Source organism: Oryzias latipes, chromosome 10, assembly GCF_002234675.1.
Source record: "Oryzias latipes chromosome 10, ASM223467v1".
In the NCBI taxonomy this organism is placed as follows: domain Eukaryota; kingdom Metazoa; phylum Chordata; class Actinopteri; order Beloniformes; family Adrianichthyidae; genus Oryzias; species Oryzias latipes.
This window is the reverse complement of record NC_019868.2, coordinates 311,643-338,015: the sequence shown is the minus strand read 5'-3', so window position 1 is coordinate 338,015 and position 26,373 is coordinate 311,643. Positions and strand designations below refer to the sequence as shown.

General features: G+C 41.3%; 1 protein-coding gene across 12 annotated transcripts in view; it reads left to right on the top strand.

The window, feature by feature from the left end:
- Positions 1–26,373, top strand: part of LOC101157197 (prominin-1-A) — a 101,387-nt gene that overhangs the window by 36,553 nt on the left and 38,461 nt on the right. For 8 of the 12 annotated variants that reach the window (XM_023959468.1, XM_020701719.2, XM_020701716.2 and 5 more), the window contains exons 3-4: positions 94–120; positions 13,399–13,604. In XM_023959468.1, coding sequence (XP_023815236.1) covers positions 94–120; positions 13,399–13,604 — 233 coding nt within the window. The remainder of the gene's footprint in view (positions 1–93; positions 121–13,398; positions 13,605–26,373) is intronic. The other 4 variants (XM_023959470.1, XM_023959472.1, XM_023959473.1 and 1 more) reach the window with 1 other exon arrangement.

Genomic DNA, 26,373 nt, shown 5'->3' with positions numbered 1-26,373 from the left:
GTTTCATCACATCTTTGTTTTGTGGCTTTATTCTTGATGCTGCATTGCCTCTGTCTTCTGCATGCCCTCTTCATCTGAACTGGCCTCGCACAGCCAGAGAACATTGTGCTGACTCTTCAGGTAAACTCCACCACATGGACTCACTGTCCAACCCATCCTCTGTCTCAAGGTTGCACAACACAAAATAAGCTAAACATGATTCAGAAGTTAGAGATGTTGTATTTGTCCTTTTAATTCTATTTTTGCTGTTTGTGCAGTCTTGTGACTTTCACCCATCATCCCCCCATTTACCTCCTAACCTCTCTGCACCCGTCTGTCTGCTGTGCTGCAAAGCTGTCACCACTTAAAACTAGGCCTTTATGGAAGCATTTGTGTGTCTTAATTCAAAATAAAAGTCAATACCAGAAATGTTTTTTCATTTTTACAATGAAGCTGCGTTTGTTAACTCAAAGATAAAATGAAAAATCAAACAGCCTCTTCTGTCACTTAATCAAAATGATAAAGAAAATGGTATTTGACATTTCATTTCAGGTTTTCTTGTAAATGAGCGACCTTGGGAACCTTTCAGGCAGATTACTCTAGCAGTGTTTCACTCGGTTACTCCCCTAGGGCGGTTCAGTTAATCAACTCACCTGTTCAGCGTCCTATTTAAGTCCAGGTGTGCACTTGTTCATTCTCTTTCTTTACTGCAGCGCTGCTTTCGTCGCCCCACCCCCCTCCCCGGCTTCCACCTGTGAGCTCCGTTAGGGGTAGTTATTACCCAAAAGTTTTATGGAAATCTTATCTCACGGAATTGTACAGAGCCTTATGCCAAACGAAAGGAATGTGAAAATAAATATTTTTCCTGCATGAGTTGTCTGAATGAAATTCAGTTAGAAATGTCTAATTTGACGGTTAAAATGGATTAACAGAAATGCTTTTTCATTTTCTAATTGTAACTGCATCAAATGACTCAAAATTAAAATGAAAAATCAATCTTCCAAAATGCTTTTTCATTTTCTACTCAAACACCAGTCATTCTGTGAGATAATGAAAGCGAAAATGCAAAGAGGGGATTGCATTTTCGTTTCCACATCCACCGGGCAAAAACTGTCGCATTATTCAATTCCAGTTTGCAGTTCTGAGGGGAACAAAAATCATGTTGTTTTTTTCCTTAAAGTGGCTGTAAAAGCACATTTCTCAATAATCATTGGTCATACTTGAGACATCATTTTCACTGTCATCCCTGTCAGTCACTACCCCAGGAATGTCCAAACCAGTGCTTGACATCATGAAGCTTTTCTCTGGCTTTGTTGAATTCTTAGTGGATGGAGCTACTGTTCCAAAAGAGCGGCTTCTCCACAGAAAGATCATTCCAAACAGCTTTTTCCAACGGTATCCCCAAAATTAATTCAGAAACAAAGACACATAAGGAAAAAGTCAGCAACTTCAAATTTGCAACAGAAAATGAGTTTGTGTCCTTAATTTTATAACTAAGAACTTAAAATAAAACCACCTATTGTGATTTTTTTTTCTTTAAATGATTTTGAACTAAACGTGACCTACAATCTTAACAAGGGGCATAAAACTGTTGTGGCCTAAACTGAAAAAGTGCCGTGCATTGTATAAAAACCGCTAAGAGCTAAAGCATAAATGTCCGTTTATGAAAAGCTTCTGCCAAAACATTGACTAGCATTTAAAAATGGGGTGTTTCAGTAAAAGATGAAGTATTGCATTTTACTGCAAAGTTTGGAAAGATCTTGAAAATACACAACGTTTACATCCAGACATGTTTGGTTTGGTGTTTGGTAATTGTCATATGAAGTGACTCTAATCTCTGAGGGTTTGATGAGAGCTGTTGTAAATAACAGGAAGTCCCTCTTGTCTGTCCTCTTCAGTATAAAAACGTTCCTCACTGTCTGCCTGTTCCAGCCGTCCTGCTAAACTAAAGCCCAACAATCAGCAGAGCCACAGCTCATTTAGTCTCAACTGTGACTTCCAGTGAGTTCAGAGAGCTGGAGCGTGTTGGTTGAAGGCACCTCAGCATGTTGACTTCATATCTGACCAGTGATGCCTGTCCTCCTGCTCAGACATGCTGCCATCTTCTCGTTCAGTCTGTTCCCTTTGGAAGGACACAACCCTTGTTTTGCTCTTGCCAAGAAATAACAGAGGTCCAAAAATAATCCGAGCTGCAGGCCTTTAAAGGGTGTTGGGGGAAAAACACTCAAATCGTTCTGACCTTTCTCTTGTCAGGGCTTACAGTGACAGAAGCAGAGAGACAGATGCTCATTTCCTCATGTCTTAGTGTTCTGTGAAAGCATCCGAATGTTTTTAAAGAGCAGTAATGCATCCTCACTCAGCGTGAAAATGTCTGCTTGGGTTTGAGGGCAGCACGTTGGTTCTGGTTGTCATTCCAGCTTCTGCTTCCAGTGCAGTCATTCATACATCTGCTGTAGTGAGAGCATCGTTGTGACTCTTTCCTCTTGTGTCTAAAAGAAAGTGCACAACATTAAAAACATCATTGTGGATCATGGTCAACTGAATATAGACTTCAAAATTAAACTGAATATTTCATAGACAAATATTCAGAAAGAGTTTTATTTCTCCCTGTGTTTTTGACCAAACCGTCCATGCCATGCTAAACCTGTGCTGCATTTCCCCGGGTAAGATGGGTTCTGACGTCTGAGGAGAGTTAAGATTAGAGAGGGAACAGCTTGGGGAGCATTTTGACCTTCCAGGAGCTGTGAAAACAGGGTTGCTTAATTTCTTTATATAATAAAACCATAACAGGTCATAGTGAGGAGTTACATATGGAGACATCAACCCCCCTCTCTCTGTCTGGGGCTGGAGGTTACATGAGGCAGATTTGGTGACCTTCATGAATGGTCTCAAAGGGCCCATACCAGGCTATTCTTACGCCTTTTATAGCAAACAATATCCACGTATATGATCATATTACCTTTGGCACAAAAGAACACATTTTTCTTTTTATAAAATATGGGTTCTTTTCACTGTTCATTTTCCAACCCAGAAGTAAGACGACCCCATCTCTGAGGCTCCGCCTTTCTCTGTCTGCTTTAGCAGCGTGTCTGCATTTCTCCCACGAAAACAAACAACATCCAGACGTGCAAAGATGGATGTGCATATTGTTCATATAAAATTAAGGAGTTTAGCCAATCAGAGTTGACAGCGCAGACTCTTCCTGGAAGGGGATGTTCCCACTTTCATATGTATGTTGTTTTCCTGCTCAGAACGCAGGTTTTTAGAGAAATACTCAGAAATGCCAGAACAGATCAAAATACGACTTTGTGGTTTCTTCTTGTAAGGAATGAACACTATAATATACTGGTTTTGCATGATATAGGCCTTTTAAAACTCTGAGGTACTTCAGGATTTTTTAAGATTAATACATAGAGATGTTTCAATTGCATATTAACAGCGACTTGTCTTAAAAAAACAAAAAAAAACAATTCTGGTCTGCAGTGAAACTATTGAGTTACATTCATTTCAAAGGTATTTTGGTGTGGTGCTGTCTACACAAGTAAAGCCTTAGTCCCTAATGGCCTTACGAGTGGATATGGACTGGGCAAATCTGTGCAGGGCATGCAGGTGGTCCATGATACATTTGAAGATCGTAGACCACCTGGGGGGCCTGTAAGGCGAAAATGTTGAAAAGACACAGGCGTCCTACAGATTTTTCATTTGTTCAACCCTACAGAAACTTGCACAGGAAGCCTGTTAGTGCTGTTCAAGAGATAGATGTGCGCATGTCGCTCATCCCTTCCCTGCAGCCTGACTGTTAGAAATGAGGAGATTAGACAATCAGAGTTTACATGTGTGGACATCCTACAGCAACTTACAGTCACATGCACACCCTGTGTGTGCAGCATTAGGTGAAGTCAGTAAGGACCAGTGAGTGCATCTTACTGGGTGTAATGCTTAAGGGCGCCGTATAACAGCATTACCCGTAACGTCTGTCATTAGTGAGTGTAACTTATATTATCCTTCACCAACACTTGCTGCACTGTGACAGGGTCACATTATGACTATAGAGGAAGAAGAAAAAAGAGAAACATTAGTTCTACCTGTGCTTGTGTATGAGGGGACTAACGTGCTTTTCTGTGAAAAAAACATGTTATCCACTGTAATTTCTGGATGTGGTCTTTGTGTTATGTTCATGGGTTTATTTATGATATGGACGGTTCACCTGACCCACAGTGGTCCCGCCCCAAGGTTATTAGATGGGGTCGGAACAGGTGCGCAAGAAGATGGAAGAAGGAAGGTGAAAGACGCGCTGACAGCTGCCGCCGTGCTCTTCTCCCGTGACAAAAGACGTCCGAGTTATTAGCTGTTCCTTGCCTGCTGGATTTATCCCACCAACATTCTGTGGAGTCCAGATGAGTGTCGGGGGAGCAGAAACCGGAGATTTATTTGAAAGGCCGAGGGAAGTGCCGTGCGCGATCCCGTGAGTGGGCGCATTTCCAGAGAAACTGATCAAAGAGACCAGCTGGTGAGATCGACACATTTTTTCCTTCTTGGGTACCCAGGAAAAGAACATTATTTATTTTTATTTTACCGGTATACCAGTTTATTTTTGGGGGGGTTCTTTTGGATGGATTTATTGGACTGACAGAGGCCGCGATGCGCGTTCGCGTTGACATTTCATTGACTCTTGTATGAGCGCGCACCTGTGGAAAAAAGAGAGAGGGAAAAGAAACTTGGTAGAAAAGAAAATTAAATTTATGTTTGGAAAATCTTACAGGTGTATTTTGGTTTTGAGATGATAATGTGATTCTGTTGAAACAGTGTTTGAAGAACCCAAAATAACTTTTGATAGCAGACATTATTTAAAATTAAGTACTGTTTGTTACAATGGTGGCCAGTATGGGGACTAAATTTGTCTGTTAATTCTTGCATTTAAATTGTTACAAAAAAAAAAAAAAACAGCCAAAAAGGAAAAGACCTGTACATTTTTTATGTTCTCATTTCTGTCAAATATAAATATACTGTAATTGTATCCAGAGCAATATGGCTGATGATAGGCCTGACAATGTGGGAACAAATCCAGATCAGTCCATGCTATGTGATCACCCCACAAGTGGCGTGGATGTCGAAGAAGATGGTCAAACGACGCAGGGTGACTCATTTGACCATAACCTCAGTGAACATGAGCAGCGAGGAGGAGATGCTTGGGTCACCAGGAGGAACCCTGTGGAGGAAGTCGCCTCACTCATCCGTTCTCTTTACCTGTCAGATGATGATCAGGAAGAAAATGTCACACTTGTAGACAATAATACTTCTTATATGGATGCACCTCCTTTAATTTCTCTATATAATATCTTAGATGTTCTGGGGCAAAGAGTAACTTCATTAGAAAATGATTTTAGAGACTCTGTGGAAAGTGCTCTTAACAGGGAGATTAGTGTCCGAGGTCATGTAGACAACTCTTTAGAAGTCCTTGAACAACGCATGGCGTCAATGATGCAACAGTTTGAGCAGCAATTGGTTGAGTGTCTACATCGACGAGATGAGAAGTGGAAGGCTGAAATCCAAAGACTGAAGCGCGCCAGTCCAGCTACTATCTCCACGTCTCTCTTCACTGATGGAGCGCGGCTCCGTCACCAACACTCCTTTCCTCCTGCGGCGGAGCCATTACGAATGAGAACTTCACAAACCCAAACTGTTTTTGATTCAGTGTCTCAGACACTCAGTTTTCCTTCCGGTTCTGGTCCATCTGCGCTAGGTGAAGTACACCTTTCTTCTACCTCAGGTCCTCAGTCAATGCACATGTTGTCTCCAACACTAGCTTTGCCAAGCACCAGCAAAAGCTCTCCAGTACCACTACCAGTAAACATGTCACTGAATACCACTGCTAGCCAGGTGGCAAATGCTCCAATGATGTATGCGAAACCAGCAATCCGTATGGATTTCCCATCTTTCAGTGGGTCCAGAGAAGTCGCAGAAATATTAAACTTCATTGAGCTATGTGAAACCTTCTTGGCTGTAAGGCCACTAACCGATGCTGAGCTTATAGGCACATTGTCTGGTGTTCTTAAAGGGCCCGCACATAGTTGGTGGAGTGTGGCTAAAGCTCAAGTACACAACTGGCATGAGTTTAGAGAGGCATTTCAAATTGCCTTTCTTCCGCCTGACTACCTGGCTGAAGTGGAGGAAAAACTACGAGACATGGTGCAGTTACCAGGGCAATGTCTTAGGGACTTTGCCTATGATTACCGGGCTCTATGTTTAAAGTGGAAACCAGACATCAGTGAAACGGAGCTGGTGAGAAAGATTTTAAATAATTGTAACCCGCGAATTGCTGGATGTTTAAGAGGAACTGTAACCACCGTAGACCAGATGGTGAGGATAGGCACACTAGTGGAAAGGGACTGTAGTTCATCAAAAGACTACTGGGGGAAAGTTGATCAGCAGAAAGCTAAAGAAAAACCTTATAAAAAAACTCTTGACAAAAGTTTGTCTAAGAAGACAGCAGACGTAGTAACCATGGTTAAACAGGGACAGATGCCTAGGTTATCTTTGCTACACGTCCCAGTGACTATTAGGGGAAAAAAATGCAGGGCTGTGTTCGACACTGGTTGTACATTCACCCTTATGAGTCACAGGCTGTGGTTGGAGATAGCTCGGAGTGATGAAACCCTGAACCCATGCAATGATCAAAGCTTTGCTTTGGCTGATGGCAAAACACACTATGCCCTGGGTAAAATTTGTCTGATGTACTGCTGGCATGATGTCACCTACCCCTTAGACACTTACATCATGGCAGATGACAACCTTGCTTTCTTGCTTATATTAGGTCTTGATTTCCTCCGTAAAACCTCTACCATCATTGACCTTAGCAACCACACATATGGAACTCGTGGGTCTAAAAGCAGCACTTTCCATCCGTTTTTGTTGCCTGTAGAAAAACACCCTTCTGATGGTGTTGGTCCCAAAACCAACCTGTATGTGGCTCTTCCAATAACACACACTCTGGTTCCCTCTTTAACGTCAGACTTAGAACAACACTCCTGTTCTGAGGTCCCACCTGAGGTCAATAGCCTGCTCAGATCCTGGACAGGACTGTGTTCAAGCCGACTAGGAAAAGCCACAGTGGAAAAACATCACATCTTCACCACTGATGACCTTCCCATTCGTTGTAAGGCCTATCGGGTCTCCCCTCACAAACGGAAGATCATAGCAGACCATGTGGACCAAATGCTGAAAGAGGGGATCATAGAGCCATCACAGTCCTCCTGGGGCGCCCCTGTGGTGCTTGTGGGGAAACCGGATGGATCTATGAGGTTCTGTGTGGACTATCGAAGGCTCAATGCAAAAACCCATCAAGATGCATAATCAATGCCTTTGGTACACGAGCTGCTTGAATCCCTGCATGGAGCCGCCATCTTTAGCACCCTTGACTTGAAGTCAGGATATTGGCAAGTGTCCATGGCTGAAGATAGTAAGCCCAAAACTGCCGTCATCACACCAGACGGACTTTATCAATTCAAGGTAATGCCTTTTGGACTCAAAAACGCAGGTGCAACATTCCAGCGCTTGATGGAGAAGGTGTTGGGGAACCTAAGAGGCAAGATCTGCTGTGTCTACATTGATGATGTCATTGTATTCTCCCCAACACCAGAGGAGCATTTAAGAGACCTCAACACTGTCTTTGAGAAGCTTCATCAGGCTCACCTCACCCTCAACCTAAAGAAGTGCGTCTTCTTTCAAAAGGAACTCAAATTCCTGGGACATGTGGTGTCGGGTGAAGGGGTGCACGTCGATCCCGAGAAGACAGATGCAGTGACTGCATACCCAACACCCACCAATGTCAAGTCTCTGCAACGGTTCCTGGGTCTGGTTGGATGGTACCATAAGTTTATTCAACATTTTGCAGACTTGGCAGCTCCCCTGAACAGACTTAAGAGAAAAGACGTGAAGTGGGACTGGACTGAAGAGTGCCAACAGTCCTTCCAACAATTAAAAACAGCTCTGATCAATGCTCCAGTTCTTGTGCAGCCTGACTATGCTATACCTTTTGAAGTCCACACAGATGCGAGTGAAGTCGGTCTGGGAGCAGTGTTAGTTCAACCCTCTAGCAAGGGTGAACGAGTGATTGCATATGCCTCCCGAGGCCTAAAAGGAGCTGAGTGTCATTACTCTACCTCTGAAAAGGAATGTCTGTCAGTGGTTTGGGCTGTTGAAAGATGGAGACACTACCTCGAAGGAGTGCAGTTCACTGTTTTTACTGACCACGCTGCTTTGTCATGGGCATTTAATTGTCCCAAAACTTCATCCAGACTTACCCGGTGGATTCTGCGACTTCAACAGTTTGACTTTAAGGTCCAGTATAGAAAAGGACTGCACAACATTGTGCCTGATGCACTGTCTAGGGCGGTACCAGGTACACCCTCTCCACCTGCACATGCAGCTGTCCTTACCTCCAGTTGTTCTGCTGACTTACCATCATCTCTTGATGAAATCAAAGACGCTCAGGAAAAAGACCCAGAGTTGAGTTGTCTTATCAAAGAGACGGAGACTGATGGTAGACCAGACAGGATAGGTTTTTGCATCTTACATGGTATCCTGTACCGGCGGTCACCAGTTAGGGATGGTGGCAACAAATACCAGTTGGTGGTCCCAAAAGATCTTGTCCAGGTGTTTCTGGGTTATTTCCACAACTATCCTCTGAGTGGACACCTAGGTCGCCTAAAGACTCTGTTGAGAATCCTGGAAGTGGCCTGGTGGCCGACCGTCCGCAAGGATGTATGGGACCATGTGAAAAGTTGTCAAACATGTCAGGCCTACAAACCTGAAAATAAAAAACCAGCTGGTCTTCTCCAGACAACTCCGGTGGAAGATCCCTGGGAGAAACTTGGTGTTGACCTGATGGGTCCGTTTCCTAGAAGTAAAAAAGGAAACCTGTTTCTGCTGGTCATTATAGACTATTTTTCTAAATGGGTGGAGATGTTTCCCTTAAAAGATAGCAAAGCCCATCGCATCACGGCAGTCTTTAGGGATGAGATCTTCACGCGATTTGGTGTTCCTCGAGTAATTGTCTCTGACCGAGGAGCCCAATTCACAGGATATGAAATGGCTCACCTCTGCAAGACCTGGGGGGTGACCCAGACATTCACCACAAGTTTCCACCCACAATCAAACCTCACAGAGCGATCCAACCGCACCATCAAAACCATGATCGCATCCTATGTAGGTACCCAACATCAAAACTGGGATCAATGGATCAGAGAGTTTCGCTTTGCAATAAATGCTGCGTACCATGAAACCACGGGAAAGTCTCCAGCAGAGCTCTTCCTGGGAAGAGCCTTGAAAGGTCCTTTGGAGCGGCTAATTACAGCAACACCATCACCGCATCAACCACGGTATACACTCATGGAAAGACAACAAAGACTGATAGAACACGTTAAAAAGAGAGTGGAGCAATGTCAGACCAGGCAAGCCAAGTACTACAATACCCGGAGGAGAAGTGCGCAGTTCCAGCCGGGAGACTTGGTCTGGGTACGGACTCATCCACTCTCCAAAGCATCTGAACACTTCTCAGCCAAGCTAGCGCCTAAATGGTCAGGGCCAGCTGTAATAATGAGAAGATTAGGACCACTAAATTACCAGATTCAGTGGAAGGACCATAATAGAAAAGTGGACACAGTTAATGTAGTCAACCTGAAGCCCTATATTTGGGTTCAGCTTCCCTAAGCTTAGGGGGGGGGACTGTGACAGGGTCACATTATGACTATAGAGGAAGAAGAAAAAAGAGAAACATTAGTTCTACCTGTGCTTGTGTATGAGGGGACTAACGTGCTTTTCTGTGAAAAAAACATGTTATCCACTGTAATTTCTGGATGTGGTCTTTGTGTTATGTTCATGGGTTTATTTATGATATGGACGGTTCACCTGACGCACAGTGGTCCCGCCCCAAGGTTATTAGATGGGGTCGGAACAGGTGCGCAAGAAGATGGAAGAAGGAAGGTGAAAGACGCGCTGACAGCTGCCGCCGTGCTCTTCTCCCGTGACAAAAGACGTCCGAGTTATTAGCTGTTCCTTGCCTGCTGGATTTATCCCACCAACATTCTGTGGAGTCCAGATGAGTGTCGGGGGAGCAGAAACCGGAGATTTATTTGAAAGGCCGAGGGAAGTGCCGTGCGCGATCCCGTGAGTGGGCGCATTTCCAGAGAAACTGATCAAAGAGACCAGCTGGTGAGATCGACACATTTTTTCCTTCTTGGGTACCCAGGAAAAGAACATTATTTATTTTTATTTTACTGGTATACCAGTTTATTTTTGGGGGGGTTCTTTTGGATGGATTTATTGGACTGACAGAGGCCGCGATGCGCGTTCGCGTGGACATTTCATTGACTCTTGTATGAGCGCGCACCTGTGGAAAAAAGAGAGAGGGAAAAGAAACTTGGTAGAAAAGAAAATTAAATTTATGTTTGGAAAATCTTACAGGTGTATTTTGGTTTTGAGATGATAATGTGATTCTGTTGAAACAGTGTTTGAAGAACCCAAAATAACTTTTGATAGCAGACATTATTTAAAATTAAGTACTGTTTGTTACAGCACACACAACAATAGTACATCCCATTTTGATGAGGTTGACGCACGATCCACAAGTGACTGCAAGACACTCCTGCATACCTCCATACAAATACCTGCAGCCCCCGTACGGGTCAACCCCTGCATGTGTGTGACGGTGTGGCACCGTCAGATGACGAGGGGGGGGGCCACACTGTGTTTTATTTTTTATGTATTTTATGTTTAAGGTTACTACCTGTGGTGCCACCTGGACAATAATTAAGAGCCACGCCCAATGGGAGGGGCTCGCTCTTCAAAAGGGAGCATCACAGGAAGTGAAATGAGGAGTGTGACGGAGGTGCCATGCGCTGGTGCGGCCCTGCGTGTAGCAACTGTGGTGCTAACTGTTTAAGTGTCCTGAATAAAGACAGAACCTCCTCAAAATAAATAAATAAATAAAACACATGTGTTTTATTTATTTATTTATTGTGGCCCCCCTCGTCATCTGACGGTGCCACACCGTCACAATGTGACTATGGCTTTAAGTTACAAGCTCTGACTTTGAACACAAGTTTTTCATCTGAACTAATCAACCTTCTGTTTTTCTGCCAGCAACAATTATTTTGCTGCCTTTCACTCTTCCAACTAGATTAAAAACGTTACCATGAATAATAAAAATCTATGTTTCTTTCTTTCTTGTTCATTTTTATTAATAAAACATGAGGTTACTTTCATGTCAAGTCAACACGCCATCAAGACTGCAGTAAACTGAACGGTAAAAAAAGATGCTTTTGATGGTTAGGTCAGAAAAAGAGTTCTCCACAGCCTGATAATCATATTTCCAATATGATGGATTAATTTGAGGTCACCTATGTTTGCAAACGATCAAACATCCTGAAAAGGCTCTGAATTCTGATAGTTTAGGTCAATATCCTTTTCTCCTGTTAATGCAGAGCAACAACTACGTGTGAATTTGTGGAAAAGATGTTTGTCCAAAATCAGTTCAGATGTTCTTTTTACTACTTTCATTGATCCCGTTTCTACATTCAATTCTGAATCAATTCTTTCTAAGCAGCATTTTCCGACATATTATTTGGTTTCTTAAACTCAATGTTGTCACAATACAGGGACACAGTGTCATACTGTGACCCAAATATAGAATTACAGAATAGAATTGTAATGATGCCAGATTTTCTTTTCCAACGATTTACAATTGGCCCTGGTAAGAATTCTTAATCTAAGACTGTGAGGTTGAAAAGTTTGCTTTAAATGCAATTTTCACCAAAACTCGACAAACCAGTTTTAATGGTTTTCTGCAGAACTTTATTGTAAACAACATTCACAAGTAGTCCCTTGGCACTTGGTTTCTCCTTGAAATTAGTTATAACAAAATTAGTCAGTTCAAGGGGCTAAAACAAAGCTAAAAAAGCTAAATGTCTACGTTTCCTCAGAATGAGCTGTAATGTAAATGTAGTTCTCTAAAGGCACACATGATTGAGAACAAATATGTGCAAAAAGTTTGAGTGGTCAGTCTTTTCTCATTTGTTCAAAAATTGTTGCTGGTATGTGGACATAATTAAATAACTGCACATTAACCCTACAACAGTAATGAATTTATAAAAGCAAAAGCCATTCTTTTTTGACTTCAGAGACAAAAGCAGATGACATGATTGCATTCAGATTTGGTCAGATATAACCTCTTCTTGGAATTTTCTAGTGTAGTTTGGTTGCATCATTTCAGATCCGCTGGAGATTTTGATAAACAAAATGAAGTCTAATTTCGTCTGGAGTTCATTCAATTGTACAAAGACAATTCCAAGTGTTTTACATAAAACATTAAAACAAACATTCAAAAAATATCAGAGGAGTGATCATTAAAATAAAAATAAAAAATAAAGAAAATGTAAAAGAACTGAATTTAAAGTACCTGTAAGCTTAAAGTAACAGTGTTGATGTTATCTTCTGAATACAGACTAATCAAATGCAGCTGAGAACAGGTGGGTCTTTAACCTGGATTTAAATCAACTGAATGTTTCACTTGATAAAACAAGATAAAAATTTAAAATTGATTAAAAAATTGTTCAAATCAAAAAGAACTCCAAGATTTTTTACCGCAAAACAGTAGACAAAACCAATACCATATAGTTAGATGATCTTGTTCTGAATGAATCCTTAAAGCACATATGGGTCTAAAACAGCATCCTTTGTTTAATCTGAGGTTTAAAAGTCATCCACGTCTTAAACCTTTAGGACGTGGTTGAAAATTTGTGAACTGGGTGACATTTTCTGGCTCAATGTATCACTAAGTATCTGCTGCACATAGCAAATCTGTATTTTCTACACCGAGAATGCCCATTTTGTAGTCAGTTCTTCAAAAAGGCTCCAGTTCTTCTTCAATAAACAGGGAGACAAAAATCCTAGAGGCTCACAGAAGAAAAGATTAATTCCTTTGAGCACATACTGCACCATCCGGTTGCTGTCGGTGAATTTCATCTGGAATGGAAGCAAAAACTTTGAAATGTTTTTGCAAAAGTCACTGCAACTCTTTCTGTTTTCACTGGGGTGTGCCAAAACAGTCCTGGCAGCGTTCTTTATGTCAGCCTTTGAGATTTATTCCAAAATAATGCATTTAAGGAATCAATTATTGACATCATTTAGAAAAGATTTTCCTCCAGCTAGTAGATTTCTGTAAAACATTTACATTCAGATTCTTTTTTAAAGTCGTTTTGTCTTCTTTCTGCGTCCTCTGTGCATTTAATTCTTCCTCATCTCCTTCAATTCTAAACTCCCATTCCCTGTTGTTTTTGCACCTCCTGTTTTCTTTTTTTAATAACATTTTCTGTCTAATCTACCTGGCTTCATCTCATGTTTCTCCTATAATGACTCTAGGCCATCTACTATGAGGTAGGCTTCCTGGTGTGTGCCGCCGTGGGGCTGCTCTTCGCCGTCCTCATGCCCGTCGTGGGGCTGTTTTTCTGCATGTGCCGCTGCTGTGACAACTGCGGCGGCGAGATGCACCAACGCCAGAGGAAAAACGCAGACTGCCGGCGCGGTCTGCTGGGAACGCTCCTTTTCTCCACGTCGCTCGTCATCACGTAAGTGTCACGCATGTAAACATGTTCTTTTACAGATTATTCATGTGCATGCACCAACTCCAAATGCATGTAAGCTGCGCTTCAGTTTATGCACGCTGACTTCTGACATGCTCCTCCTCTGGCAAAACACACAGAACCATCCAGCTTCACCATCCCCCCCGTTTGCTAATTATGGTGACGTCCTACTGTACAGTGTGTGTGGCAGCATGGTACATTCCTGTGTGTCTTGGGCTCTGCTCACACTAACCTGCAGGGTTATTCGTCCTTAGAGTTCTTCTGAGAATTTGTATCATGTCAGTGTGAACTTTGTAAACCAAGGATGTCCAGAAAAACCACAATCCTCAATACTTGATTTGTATTTAGAAGATGTTTATGTGACAGTTATGGATACATTTAAATGAATCATAAGATAATCACAAGGTGCCTCAGAGCACTGTAAGAAATTAAGCAAAATAATTCAACTTGTTTTGGTCTAATTAATTCTAAATAGTTTTAGTTTTTTGTGGTATTAATGGTATTGAGGAATTTCCAACAGACGATAGTTTTTAGTGTAATCCTCGTCCTGAGCGTGCAAATGCATGAATAAATACATGAACAGGAAGAAATCTTCAACAGAACCAGAAGAACAGCTGCAGAAGATGAAGCATTTCTCTGAAGGAACATTACTCTAAGGTATTTATCCGTCAAAAATGCAATGACATTTATATTTGAATGTCGTTATTCAGAACTTTAATGGCGTTCTTATTCAGGAACTGCTGCTGTTTTTGTCATGTAGACTCTTAAAAGTATATTTATGCATCTTTCGGCTTTTTGGACCCCAACGATGTTGAACATTTGGAAAAGTTTTGAATGTCTTTCTCTTTCAGCTGCTCAGTCATTTGTTAAGTTCTTTCTATGCTGAATACCCTTCTTGACACAGCCGCACAGTGAATAAAGCCGTCTAAAGCAACAAGTGCAGCGTTTGCTCCTCAGCCCAAGGTCTTTTTGGACATGAGTATCTCAGTGATGCTATGGTCGCTTCAGCTGGAGGGTCGCGCTCTATGCTAATTTCATTATTTATATCTGTAACCTTTTTTCTTTGCACAATCACTTCCTGGATTTCCAAAGGAAGCACCATTCTTCCCCATTTTTTAAGCCTCTGTCTAATGCTGCATAGAAGAGTTCACTTCACCTTTAAAGAATACATGTAACTACTTGATAAACACAAGGTCTTAGTTTTTTTATAGACTTTTGCTGTTGTAAAACTGTTAAAGTTCCATTATTAAGATAATGCCGTTTTTTGTCCAAATCCAAAAACCTGTCGTTTTGTAGAACATAGTTTCTGTGGCAGGAATTTGTTAGAAATTCTCCTCTGAGTTGTGGGACTGTTGGTGCAGAGTAAGCAGAGTAAGCCAGAGACCTTTTACCATCATCCCCTTGTTTGGGAGTTTGTAGCCTGTGAACTGTGGAACATGTCACTGAAAAAGTGAATGCCTTTTCCATTCTTCCATTCTTCGTCATTGTCTTTGTGTGCTCCCAATTCACAACAATTTGAATAAAGAAATGCTATTTGAATTTTAATTTCTCTACATATGTCCTCCATTATGAGAAAAATGCCACAAGAATAAGTTAAAAACACCAAAAACACAATTGTCATTGCAGTGGGTCTTTACTGACAATGTGGAACGGCTATCAAGCAGCAGCATGTAAACAACATAGCAAAGCTGGAGATGACCTTTTGACCTCTGATTGTCTACATCCTAACTGCTGTTCTCAGTCTCTCTCTGTCCATAGACGCACATCAGGAGCGTCAGGCTTCTTTAAAAATTCACTATTTTATTTACAATAGTAGCACAAATTGCCACCAGATCTAGTAATCTACCCAACGCTACAGATATTCTCTGGTTTACAGCGTCAGCAGCTGCTGAGCGTGAACTCTGACTTTGAGCTGTCTTTGCTCAACTAAGGGAATCCAATTATTTGATGTTTTCTCACCCTTTGTCTTATCAAACAAAACTCTATACCAATGTCCTGGAAACCCAGATACAAGAGCCTGAAAGCATCTTCACCACTAATATTAAATCTCCCCAGCTACCAGGCAGACATGCAGCACAAGATTTAATGACGGAAGTACAGGTTGGAGAGGAAAGCACTGAGCCCAAGCCTCAAGACAGCTGACAGCCTGGAACAGAGGAGAAGTGGGACTGACATTTACTCTCCAAGAAGAGATGGGACATCCTACACGGGCAGAAGGACAATACAGGATAGGCTAAAAAAGGGAAAAAAGATACCAAAGTGAGGTTCCATGTGAGAACCAAGTTCTCCATGCTGTCATGAGTCTGAGGCTAAGCAAACACGTCAGAAAGAGAACACGTCAATGCAAGGGTGGGGGGTCATCTAAGATAGCACAAGGGTTAAATCAGATATTTTCCCCCCCAAGAAAACAAAAACAAACTGCAATGATATTCCTTTGATAAACAGTGTTTTAATTTTTCAAATATGGTTCTCATGTTTGTGCAACTGTAAATTTTGAACAATTATATAATTGCATCATGCTTGATGAAGTTTAAACAGAAATTGTGCTTCATGACAGTTTACAGTAATGCAGACATGGTGTCACATTAACCCAATGAATCATGGGAGATGTAGTTAAAAAACGGTGGCACTAAAGCCGGACAGAGTGACGTCTTTAAGCTTCAGTATTTCATGCACTTTTCCCACGGTCTGACACTGGATCGCGTTGGAAGCTACGCCGCTAAACACGACCTTTAGCTGTGTTTTTTCTCAGAACTGAGAGGTTTTTTTTATGAGCCATGTTGGCTTAACGCTAACCAAGTCTGTTTGGTTAGACTGATGATGTGCATGATGAAGCATGATGAGGAATGATTGCTGGAGACAGTTTAAGGGGTGGAACCTTTTCCAGAATGAGAGCATTAGACTGCTTAAAGTCAAAGTTGAGGTAAAAGCATGGTACAGTCCTTCTTCTAAAGGTGTCTTGAATAGCAATCAAATAAACACAAAACAAACAGTCTTTCTTGGACTTTGATATTCTTAGCTACTCAGTGTGAAAGCTGAAGAACACACAGCTGATATCCTGGCAATGGTTAATGTGTTTAGGTGAAATTGAAGACATTTCCTGACCGTCTCTCACAGCCTTCTAGTGTACAGTGGTTAAAAAACACTTTACTAGATGACCTGTTACACAAGCTTCTTACTTTCCTTTTACGTTGTTGTGAAATGGCCAAACTGTACAACAGAAGCAAAGATGCTTGTGGTCTGTATCCAAATATTTCACCTTTGTGGTTACAATTCAAATCTAAGGGAACCTCTGCATGGGTGGGGTTGTGGCCTTTTGACTGACAGAAAGTCTTTGCATCCTCAGTAAAATGACTTTACAGGATGTGTTCCAACAGCTGCCAGGCTGTCCCTCTTAGAGCACATCTGTCAATAAGGTCTGGATTTGAAGCCATCGTTGGTCGAGATGAAGATAGCAGCAGAACAGGAAGACTTTTAATGGCAGAATAGCCTTTAAGTCAGTCCAATACAAACCAAAAGGCAATGTCCCCCTGACGCCCCCATCCCACCCCCAGACAAACACACACACACAAACACACACACACACTATCCGTCTTCATTCAGCCATTAGATTCATGTATTCACTGGAGGAACAATCTTTTTCGTGTACACTCTTTTGAATCAAATCTTGCTGTCTCCTTCATTTCCTATTAACCATCATGGATTTGCAGATGTTCAAACGTCACGCCTCCACAAACATGCTGGATCATGTCCGCCTGCTGTGGTGTAGCCAGATGCAATATTAAAAGAACAGCAGCAGCTATCGTAGTCTGTTCCTATCGTGTCTGATTCCACTAGAACCCTGTGTGGATTTACAACGATAAAAACAACAAATAAAGATCCCTACATGTGCTGCAGCCGAGTGGAAGGGCCCTGTCTCATGCTGTTACCCAGAAGGCACTTCAGCAGTCTATTTCTGTCACTGGGTGTCCAGAAAAATTAGTTTAAAAAGTCTTATCTGCTTAGTGATTCATAGTATTCATACTAATGTATGTGGCCTAATTAATGTAATGCAGGAAACAGGGAACAAAACATTTTCTAGCCTAAACTAAAGCACAAAACCGAATTTGATTTGAGAAAGTTGTCAGCATATTATGGAAATGTAAAATATGCTGAAGTTAATAACAGAACATCATTATGTAAGAGTTCATATAAGTATCTTCTAAGTATCTTTGAAAAAGACTAAATAATGTTCAAAAACACTCAGTTTATTAAAACATCTCCTGGATTTGCCTAAATGAGTGTCTTTGAGCTAAAGTTATTTGTCTTTAAATTTGCTATGCAGCTGTCATCATTTGCAGCTGGTAACAAACTAGAAAGGGTTGGGGCCTATGCTCCACACCAACAGTCCCGCTCACAACTCAGAGGTACGTTTGTAATGAACTACTGGTTCTCTGCAGAAACTATGTCCTAGAAAACAACACCGGTTTTTGGATTTTGGCTAAAAACGGCATCATCATAATGAAAAGACCACTGCAAACACTTTCAAAATAGTTAAAAAGAGAACCTGAGTGGGACTTTAAGCAGAATGACTAGGTCTCTAAAAACATTCCATCTGTGTTGTACATTATATCTTCAGACAATAAGGCCTGCTGTAATGTGGAGCGAAAGATCTGGTAACAATGAGCTGTGAATATTACTGTTTATAAAATACTACCTAATACAACATAAAAATACAGAATTTGTGTCTTTATATTCGTTTTAAAGATTGATCTCATGTTGAGAAGCTCATTTTTAAGGATGTAAAACTTTCAGTTGTCTGTATTCTGATTTCTTCCCTATTCTTTGTTTTATTTACTGCTGTCATACATAATCATTTTTTGATAGTCTATTTATAACATCACAATATGGTTATGTTGACTGACAGATAAGAATAAGAATTGTTAATAAAAAATCTTTCTTTTACAGTTATGACTTTGTTTGTCAAATAAAGACAACTTCAAATTTCCCAGCATGAAGCAGAAACTGACGCCTGCTGCACTTCCAACACAAACAGGCTTTTTTTAGCAGATTCATTAACACTGAGGTGCAAAACTTCCAACTGCTTCAAAAGAAGATCTCTGAGTGTGAATCAGTGTCAGAACGCATGGAAATCCTCTGTTGATTTTCAGAACAAGAACCAATTTGTCTGCTAAAATGGTGAACCCTGAAGCATGAGTGGGCTCTCTCCGGCTTCCTCCCACCGTCTAAAAACATGCTTCATAAGTTATTTGATTGCTCAAAATTGTCCCTTTGGTGTGAGTGAGTGTAAGTGTGTGATGTGTGGCCCTGCAACAGACTGGCAACCTGTCCAGGATCTCCCCTGCCTTCGCCCACGAGCGGCTGGGATAGGCTCCAGCAGCCCCGTGACGGGTTTAGAAGATGATACTTCTTTTAACAGCTGGAGGACAAATTATTTTTGGTGTCATCCTAGTTGTTTTGAATAATTTCTTGCCATTTTTTGGGCCAAATGTTTTCTTTTCTGTAAGAAAAGTGAGGAATAATGTCACTTGGTCTTCATTTATAAAAGGCCTGAACTTGGGGGGTAATTCTGTGTTTTATTTTACTGTCAGACAGTGAGAGGTAAAGTGTGTTGGTGAAGCCTGTTGACCTTTGGTAACCTTAAAGGTCACTCTTTTAGTGGCCCCCCACTGCAGTTTCTGTTATTATTGCTGCTTTTGGCATCAGAAAGAAAAGTATGAAATGAACACCAATGTTGTCTAAAAGCTTTGTATTTCAGTGACCTTTCACATCCACGCCCTGCAGGCTGTCTGGCTCAGGCTTCTGTTGTCATGTCTTCTCTGGGCAGCCAGTGTGGAGCTAGTGTTCTGTAGAACATTTAAAGTCCTGCAGAACAGGCGGTAACTCACAGTGTTCTCATGATGAGAAACACACAGCTAAATCCCTAAAGCGAGAAGCTTAAAGTATTTATTCTCTGGTTAAATTCTTCATAAAAAAAGACAGATTTTTAGCCAGAAGTCAGGTTCAGACTGTGATCTAGCAAGGAAAAATATGAAGCTCTGCACAATGAAAGAAGCATAACAAAGGCCGAATCCAAATTCTTCCCCTACCCCACCGGCTTCTCTTTATCCCTCCAATTGTAGGGGCATTAGGGGGGGTAGGGGTGTCTGAAATACTTTTTTGTATGGGAAACCCTACCGGCGGAGGGCATATGTATCCCTCCGCTGGTACAGTAATCCGTGTGGCGCTGTGCCGTGGAGGAGAAACCCATTTCTGCACGTAGCTGTGCTCTGAAGTACAGAAGTTTACATGTAAATGTAATGTTTTAGGATTACTTTTAAAAGTTATAAAACTGATGTTATGTATTTTCCAAGTGCTGTCAGCTCCGCTCTAACGTAGCTGACCGACGACTATTGATGATGTCATCGAGTGGGAGTGACATAGAAGACACTATTTTTCTATAACCCTGTATGGAGGGGTAGGAAGAAGCCGTACGGGAAGAATTTGTATTCGGATAGACTTGATTGAAAAATTATATTTTTGGTTTCCATTAAATCATAATTATGTGAATAAACACAAATAAACTCATGCAATAAGTCATTCAAAAACATGGCGACGGATGTGACAGGCCTGAATAAGACACAGCAGGAAGCTCCTTACACATGGGGGCGGCTACAGATGAAGAGATTTTGGGATATGGTGGTTGGTGATTTTGCTGTGGATCCAACAATTACCTTTGACACACTCAACTGTTGATGAGCTGTGTGACGCTGTGGGACCTCTTGTGGCGCCCACAATGCCCAAAGTAGCTAGTTCCTACCAAGAAGCGCATTGCTATCGCTATCTACAAACTGGTTACCTGTTTAGAGTTGTTGGTCACGTGACTCATTTAATTCAAAAAAGCATTTCCATGAAATATGTCAATTTCCACCTCCTTCAATCACAAGAACCTTTTAGACAAATTCAAGTTTATCAAAATTGTGGTGTTTCCATTATGTGAATTTATTATTGCAAATCCAATTTGCACAATTTTATTGTCAATGGAAACGCAACTAATGATGACTCTCAGCCAGGGCACAACAGCACCGATTGTTGCTAGCAGGTCTTACAACAGGCAAGAAATTGTTTATGATGTTCAGTTTGTGCTAGAAAAATGTCTTTGGTCCATTGTCTACTGAACAAGTTTATTGAACATTGGTTCATGTCTACTACTGAAGGATATCTTCTGTGTACTCATGTTTCTTTGTTTTGTATTTTGTATTTGCTTTGTAATGGGTTAGGGTTACTTTTTCTACAGTCCATAATTATTATTCATATACGGTATACAGCACTCAGCATATGTGATTACACCCCACTACATTTGTCAGAAAACATTTAGTGTCCTTTCAGAATCAACATTTTCTGTGAAATACTGTACTACAAAACACACCTACAAAGGTGGACCATTGATTACAAACAGGATATGTTAATTTTCACACAAAAGTAACAAAATAATTCAAGCCAATGTTGCAAAATGAGTACACCCCATTCATGTTTTTAGGAGAAAAGACAAACTTACAGTTTTTCTCAGTCGCTTTAGTACAATTCTCAGATCAGAATTGAAGTTTGCAAAAACGTGTGTGCATTTCTCAAAACAATTTGTACAAACAGCAAAACACTACGGATTTCTTGCAAAAGCCTGTAACTTGCTCAAAATCTTTAGTTCATCTCTTAAAACTAAGTCTTTATGTCATTGAACATGTCAGTGCCATCAGAATGTCAAGTCCTTGTGTCATTGTCTACGAACAAGACAGTCAAATGACTTAGTCGTGTTGTCAATATAACTGTGTACTTTAGAGGGAGGTTCTGATGTAAACTATGGCTAAAGGTTTGATGACAATTATGTAAAATGGAAGTTACACCTTTTTTGTTTGATTGCAAGAGACTGGACAAGATTCACATTTATACTTTTATTGTTCATATTATATTTTGTTGACAGACCATGTCATACCAACATAGAAAAAACCCACTGCAAACAGTAACACTAAGGGAAAAAAGATAGGACAATATTCTGTCCAACAGTACAGGCAGTGCAGTAGGAATTGGTGTGGTCTTCCTACACCTCTTGTCGTTCCTGTATGTTAGGCCACAAATTCTCATCCACATCACAGCGAATATCCTCTCTTGCAACGCAGCGTGGAAAGAATCTTCTACAGTTTTTCTCAGTCGCTTTAGTACAATTCTCAGATCAGAATTGAAGTTTGCATATACGTGTGTGCATTTGTCAAAACAATTCGTGCAAACAGCAAAACACCATGAATTTTTTGTAAAAGCCTGTAACTTGCTCAAAATCTTTAGTTCATTTCTCAAAACTAAGTCTTTATGTCATTGAACATGTCAGTGCCATCAGAATGTCAAGTCCTTGTGTCATTGTCTACGAACAAGACAGTCAAATGACTTAGTCGTGTTGTCAATATAACTGTGTACTTTAGAGGGAGGTTCTGATGTAAACTATGGCCAAAGGTTTGATGACAATTATGTAAAATGTAAGTTACACCTTTTTTGTTTGATTGCAAGAGACTGGACAAGATTCACATTTATACTTTTATTGTTAGGGCCCGAGCACGGAGTGCAAGGACCCTATTGTAATTCGAATGTTTATTATTATTATTATTATTATTATTATTATTCTACCGGAAGAGTCGCCTTTTTGAGGCCTTTAACATACCCCAAAACTCACCAAATTTGGCACACACATCAGGAGTCGCGAAAAATTTCGTATTTTATAGGAGATTGGCATGGGCGCACAAAAACGGCTCGATAGCGCCACCTACAGTGACTTTTGTCCCGACGCCCCGCATACGCTTTAACGTACAAGCTTGATTTTTACAGGGCATGTTCTTCAGATGGAGACCTACAAAAAAGTCTGAAAGGACCCACCTGTCAGTCGCACAGGAAGTCTGATATTTTGATGACAATATGTCATTTTTGCTGTATTTTGGACATTTGCAGGCCTCGCTCTAGAACGAACTCCTCCTAGAGATTTTGGAGTAATGACTCCAAACTTTGGTTTTGTAAACTAGACACATGTCCGATGTTAAATTGCGAAGCTTTTAAGTTTTTATGGATGTTTGTGACCATGGCGGCGCGTCAAAATTGGAGGTCGTTTCGAAAACACGCCATGAAAAGAAAAATGGCCATTACTCAGCCATGCATAATCCAATCTGATCCAAAATTGATGTGCATGATTGTAGTCTGACTCTGAACACATCTGCAGTGAAAAAATCTGGAAAAAGTGTAGCGCCACCTGCTGGCAAGAGGAAATGACATGTTTTACTTGGAGCATCACTACTCCGAGTAGGATGAGCCGACACACCTGAAAATGACGTCCACCTGTTGAAAAGCCATTGAAGTTTACTCTGACAAAAAACCATAACTTTCAATGCGGGGGTGTGGTCGTGACAGAGCGGCAAAGTTGGGCATCTCGCTATGCACACAAAAGTTGCTCTCACGTGCACATTCCTTGTCCAATCTCACTGAAATTCAATGGATATGATGAAGCTTCTATTCTGAACCCATGGATATGACAATCTTGGACGAGCTCTATAGCGCCACCTAGTTATTGCATTGGGCACATTCTGCCCTGTATTTTCTCTTTGCTTTGTCCGATGTGCATGAAATTAAAACTGGAGATACTCAGAAGGGTCCTCTCTCATCATGTAAAGTTTCATGGGTGTACACCTGACGGTGCCTGCGTAACAGGAAGTGGTCGATTATGTGCACCCAAATAATAGAAATTTATTATAAATCAGCCGTTTGTCTCAGGAAGCTGAGATTTCAGAATTAGATGCCTTTAATAACCTCCAGCTTTGATATGTAACACTATAGGGTCTACGAGAAACTTCATCACTTGATTTTTTTAATGAAATTTTGGACTGAACAAAGATTTTTAGCATAAATTCTGTTTAGGTTATCAGCACCAAGAATTCAACTTTCATAGGCATTTATGTGCTACTGCTTCCTAAAAAAATTCAGAATGATTGAAGTTACAGGTGACATCTTAGAGAGCATTACATCCAAAAAGGTCCGAAAACGTCTTTTTAGGCAAAACTACAAACACCTATTTTTTTTCATAACTTAATCATCATATATCAACACCATTTATTTTTTTAAATGTAGGGATCTGTGTTTGCTGCCTTCCATATTTTTTTCAGAAGTCCAGGTGAAACAGATGATTTTAAAAAAATCCTGATTCATCCCAAAACCTGTGCTTTTTCCGTCTGGACTCCAAACAAGTGTGTTTTAAAATTACTTATGCTTCAAATATCCACACCAAGTTTCACACGCATATAGCTGAACATGTCTAAATGCTTCTTGAATATTCTTTACAGATATAAAATGAACTGGTCAACTGTAGGATGTCATTTCCTCTTACATGCTTAAGTCTTTTCCTCATGCTGCAGCCTGCTCCTCAATCATCCCTGTTGCTGGAGTCAAATTTCACCCCCCCCCCCCCCCCACACACACACACACACACACCAGCTGCCAGTTCATATGCTAACTAACCCAGAAGTGAGGTGACAATAGTTTAGACACAAGAGGGAGGGCAGACTGCTTTTTCATTTGTTTTGTATGTCTTTCATAGATTTTTATGAATAATCATTGCTTTTCTAGTCATGTAAAATGCAATTAACCTAATATTTTATCTTTTTTTTTTACAAACAAAACATATGAATGTGCTCCAAAACAAAACCCAACTCTCAGTACAGTTCTACAGATGTAACATAAGACTTAGACAGTAAATGTCTCTTTTATCCTTTTTTAATCAATGCTGCAACTTCTTTTCCTTAATATAAATCCAATGAAATTAAACTACAAAACCAAAAAACACAACGTATAGCAAATTTCTCTAAATAAATTATGTGTATATACAATATGTAGCACTTTTAAACAAAATAATAACAAATCCTTCCAATACAAGCACAGAAAAATGGAACACAAAATTTAAAACCCAAATTTGAAATGGCAATTTTAAAAAGATAATTTTTTCAGCCTGCTAAAAGTGCACAATTGTAAAAGCTCTTTTATATAGACAACTGTTTGGTTGCTTAGAGCTCTAAATATAAAAACAATGCCTTTATGGACGTGGCACGGATGGCACGGATGTTCAGCAGGGTAAACCCCAGGAAAGCGGCGGGACCTGATGGAGTTCCCGGAAAGGTTCTGCGGGCCTGCGCCGATCAACTCTCCCAGGTCTTCACAAAAATCTTCAACCTGTCGCTAGCTCAGGCTTTCATCCCTGCTTGCCTGAAGTCATCCACTATCATCCCGATACCCAAAAAGTCCTCATCCACAGCCTTCCTCACGGACTTCCGCCCAGTTGCACTCACTGCTGTCATCACAAAGTGTCTGGAGCGGCTGCTCCTGGGACACATCAAAGACTCCCTCCCTCCAATCTTCGTCCCCCACCAGTTTGCTTACAAAGCAAACAGATCAACGGATGATGCCATTTCCATCACCCTCCACACTGCGCTGAGCCACCTGGAACACAGAGACACCTACGCCAGGATGCTCTTTGTGGACTATAGCTCAGCCTTTAACACAATCATTCCTGACATTCTGGTCAACAAACTGTCTGAACTAGGACTCCACCCACTCACCTGCTCGTGGATCAAGGACTTCCTGACAAACAGACCACAGACAGTCAAACTTGACCCCCACCTCTCCTCCACCCGGACGCTGAGCACAGGCTCCACACAGGGATGTGTGCTGAGTCCTCTGCTGTATACACTGTACACAGCAGACTGCAGACCAGCCCACACCAGCAACACCGTGGTGAAGTTTGCAGACGACACTACTGTGGTGGGGCTGATCTCTGGGGACGACGAGACGGCCTACAGAGACGAAGTCCTGAAACTCTCAAGGTGGTGTCAGGCTAATAACCTCATCCTGAACACCACCAAGACCAAGGAGATCATCCTGGACTTCAGAAAAAACAGAACAGATCCACCCCCACTCTACATTGATGGAAACTGTGTGGAGAGGGTCCACAGCTTCACCCTCCTGGGCACCACCATCTCTGCTGACCTCACATGGTCTAACAACACCATGACTGTCATCAGGAAGGCCCAGCAACGCCTGCACTTCCTGAGAAAACTTAGGAGGAACGACGTCAGCCAGGAGCTGCTGGTAACGTTCTACCGCTCAACCATTGAGAGCATTCTGTCCTATGGCATCACAGTGTGGTTTTCCCACTGCACTGAAGCAGAACGGCAGAGTCTCCAGAGAGTCGTAAAGACAGCGCAGAGGATCATCGGCTGCCCCCTCCCCTCACTGAAGGACATTTACCAGTCTCGCTGCCTCAGCAGAGTGACTAGCATCACCACTAACTCCACCCATTCTGCTTTCCCTCTGTTTGAACTGCTGCCCTCTGGAAGGAGGTACAGGTCCATCAGAACCAGGACAAACAGACTAAGAAACAGCTTTTTTCCACAGGCAATTATCATACGGAATGCACATACGTCCACCAACCACACCTCACTCTAATTTTACTACAATGCGTGCAATATCCTGACTGTCTAACCGGGTCACTGTGCAATAACTTGATATTTATTAAGCTGTGCTCACAGCAACTCATGTAATTCCATTCTATTTTATTCACAAATATTTAATATTTAACAGTTTCTGTCCATATTGTTCATTTTTTGTTAAGAGTTGTAAATACAGTATTTCTTTTTCTATTCTATTTTTATTTTTATTTTATGTAACTCCTTCACTCCAAGGCTGCTGCAATTTC